Consider the following 3,875-nt stretch of genomic DNA (forward strand, 5'->3'; position numbering starts at 1 on the left):
TTGCTTTCTTCCTCCTTTCAAGCTTATTAATGACATGCCAATTGATAATAACATGCCAACTAATTAATGTGAGGTAGGAATTAAACAACCAGCCCTGATCAGCTGGCAGAAATAACACAACTAATTAATGTAAAGTAGGAACACTCGAGTTTATTGTTTAAATGGTCACTGAGAAAATAAGTAAACAACTTCACATTTTTTTAATCAGAAAAGTCAGTTATCTTTTGCTATATGACTCAAAAGGTCACTTAGCTTTCTTTTATATTTTGCTATGGGCAGCATTGTCTGCCTCCAGTAAATCTAAGACAGAGAATAAGGAACTGTCAGTTGTAATATACTAGTACTTTTATGCATCTTAGGACCATGCTTTGCCAAAAGATCAATTACACTATTTCGTAATTTCACATCATATATGGGATAGAAATATCAAGATTTGATATAAAATTTATACCGTCATTATACGGGATAAGTGCTCGTGTCTGAAATATAACATTGCTACATGATATGAGAGCGCGGAGCGTGACATACTCCATAACATTCAAATACCAGCTAAATAACAGAGATGTATCTGCAGGGAGGGTTAATTACCATAAAAGAAAGATTCACTAAATTAAAGGTAACAAATCAAGGAGGAGACAGAAAAATGAAAAAAGAATATAAGTGAAGTGGTGCAAGGCAATATAAATCCATGTTAAAAACTCAAACACAACTAATGAAGAACAAGTTTATTGTCTAGCAATATGGAATAACTTCACATACACATGAAGATTTATGAACTTCATCTACCTAAGCCTTGGTTGGTAGAGTTATTGGCGGCTTTGCTGGTGGAAGGCATACTCAAGTTAGTCCAGACACAACTGTTATAAGAATTTCCATGAAAAATAAGTTATTTAAACTCTTTGATACATATATTCTTATAGAAAAACCAATCGAAGTAATTGCAACTAGAATACATTGGAAAAGACGGAGCACGTTAAAAATTCATCAAATGATAGATACATAACAAAAAAAGGGCAGCCTGGTACACCGTTATGCGCAGGGTCCGAGGAAGAACAAGACCACAAGAGTCTATCGTACGCAGCCTTAATGTGCATTCCTGCAGGAGGCTGTTTCCACGGCTCAAACCCGTGGCCTCCTGATCACATAGCAACAACTTTACTAGTTATGCCGCCAAGGCTCCCCTTGGATAGATACATAACAAATTAAAGAGAAAATAACTTACCCTTAAATGTACTACTAGTGCACCACTGATCCAGCAACTTGGGGTTGTTTGTCTTTAAGACTTGAAGTTTTGGACAATGAGTATCTTTGGATGAATATGAGAAGTCTTTGAACACCATCTTAGTTAGGTTTTCACAAAGTAGATAAAATTTCCCTACACTCATATAATGAATCTCTAATAACTTATGTTCCTTGTGTTGAATGCTCAGATTCTTCAACGACTTGTTATAACCACGAAGGCCAAGATTCTTCAAGAACTCACAATTACCAAGGGTGTCAATTAGGGTTTCTTTACTAACAATGCACGCCGTGAATTTTAAGGTTCTAATATTTACACAACCTTTAAAGGGCGAAGCATCTCTTAATACATATTCATTTAATTCCACTAATCGAAGAAATCTTCCATGGAATATGCTCTTTGGTAACATATTAGAACAAGCGTTCCCGAATCGCCATAAGTACATGTAACCCATTTTTTTCTCATATTCATAATCCGATGTATTGTCTTTATCACAAGAAAGCGAAATCGCTCGGAGTCTCTTTTCATCTTTTAAATGTTCAATCAATCGTCGCATGTAATAGCCCCAATTTATATATGGGAGGTGATTCAAGTGAAAAAATTCAATATTGCCGGTATGTGATGAGAGAAACTTGTCCAATGGTTTTTTTTTTTTTTAGTACGTTTAGTCATGAATTGATACCTTCGCCAATGATTTTCAAATTCATCATCATCACCATCATCATCAACAACGACTGATAGATCAAAAGAAAGGCGAGATAAGGACTTCCATAGGAATCTCCAGCGTTTTGAATATACGCTGGTTGCTATGGCTTCTTTAGTCGGAAGAAAAGAGATTATTGAACATAACACTTTATCAGGAAGACTGCTAATCAAGTCTGGAGCCTCCATATTCCCGTCAATGGTGATATTCATAACCTTAGGATATATGCTGCCGCTTGAGAGAACTACGGTAAGGAAAATACCCTTATTACTTATGTTGAATTTATTTACACTTATGGCATATTGTAGTAGTACTTACGGTTAGTGAAAGATCGAGAAAAAGCCCAAAATTATACATCATCTTTAGCTTTAGACTTAAAATAGTACATATTCTTTAACATGGTGCACTAATAGTCCTTTTTCTTTAATAAAGTGGTGCACTTTTAATCATAACCCTAAACACAGTTAGTTTTTTTAATGGGACTCACCTTACGTGCATGTCACATGATTTATTTTCCCTCCAAATGAATAGGTACTTTGTCTCTCCGTCTTCCTTTCTTGCGAACCAAGCCGTGTTGGAGCCAAAACCCCGACCGCAAATCATACCTACCTCTAATCGCATCTGTAGCAAATCAATTATTAGGAAGTAACAATGCTCTTAAGGCGTAACACTGGAAGAGAATCACCTCATTTTTATGGTGAGAATTTCCTCTCGATTTTCATATTGAACAATTTTGTTGTTACGGTATGAGCATTACGTTTCTCATCTTGATTTTGTTAAACCTATTTGTATTTCTCTACTCTTGCCAAAAGAACTTTTCAATTGTCAATTCTGCTGGTTCGTTTTCGACAAACAACTATTTTGTATTATTCTTGTCTACAACAATACTTTATAAAGTTTACTATTTGTAATTTCAGATTCGATAGCGTATACTAGAGAAGCACTATGTTGGAGGAAACATAGATTACATTGATTATGTAAATACCATATAATTGAATATTGCTGAGTTCAAGAAGATGGCAGAGATATGTGGTTATTTAAGTTATTTGATAACTTTTGGCATAAGTGTGAAAGGCCTGGTAGCAGATGGAAGTTGACTCTATAGATTTTGAAGCCTCCGCAGTTGGTAAAAGCATCCAAAATGACAATGTGCTTGAGATATACTTTGAACACTTGGACTCTTATTTTCAAATGAACAAAGTGGATTCAATAATTTAATCAAATATTGAAGAAAATAACAAGCATCTACTTATGTGTGAAAATTCATCTTGTGATGATTTTAGTGATTCAGAAGCTAATTTATCAGATGATGTATGATAAGTGTAGATTTTGACCACTTATTACTACCTTTTTACTTTTGTTTTAGTCCAAAATTATTGATTTATGTTCCCAAAACTAATGAAAGTGTGTAAATTGCAGGAATGTTGGAGATTTGAGCTCTCATGAAGAAATCCGACTCAAAAAGGAGTGTTCCGACTCACAAGGCAAAAAGGGGCACAACAGACTAGAAGTGCGGTCCGCAAAAGTATTTCTGCGGCCACAAAAGCAAGTGCGGACCGTAGAATTCTCTCTGCAGCCACAGAACTGATGTAGAAGCCCAGAAGTAATTGAAGTAGACGTGTGGACCGCACACAATATGGCGGCCGCAGAACATGGTCTGCACTGATAAGAAGTCAAAAAGTTTAGAGAGTGTGCAAAATGGTCAAGACTAAAGCGTTGCTTGAAGTGCGGACTGCACATGAATTGTGCGGCTGTAGAAGCTGAATTGCAGCCACAAATCAAATTGTGCGGCTGCAGAATCCATTCCCTGCAGACTCAAGCAATGTGCGGACCACACATTGAATTGTGCGGCCACAGGACCTCCCGAGGGGCATTTTATCAACAAATTTTATGCCATTGTAAATAGACGGGAATCACATTTTTAGATCAAGT

The 3,875-nt window shown here is 36.2% G+C and overlaps 1 protein-coding gene across 1 annotated transcript; it reads right to left on the reverse strand.

The window, feature by feature from the left end:
- Positions 1 to 259: 259 nt before the first annotated feature.
- Positions 260 to 2,131, reverse strand: LOC138868472 (putative F-box/FBD/LRR-repeat protein At4g13965). The gene is made up of 4 exons (XM_070146027.1): positions 1,923 to 2,131; positions 1,223 to 1,620; positions 1,055 to 1,135; positions 260 to 300 (listed from the first exon to the last, which is right to left on the reverse strand). The coding sequence occupies exons 1-4, from the start codon at positions 2,129 to 2,131 to the stop codon at positions 260 to 262; spliced, it is 729 nt and encodes a 242-aa protein (XP_070002128.1).
- Between the last annotated feature and the right edge of the window lie 1,744 nt (positions 2,132 to 3,875).

The sequence above is a fragment of the Nicotiana sylvestris genome, chromosome 5, assembly GCF_000393655.2.
Source record: "Nicotiana sylvestris chromosome 5, ASM39365v2, whole genome shotgun sequence".
Lineage (NCBI taxonomy): Eukaryota > Viridiplantae > Streptophyta > Magnoliopsida > Solanales > Solanaceae > Nicotiana > Nicotiana sylvestris.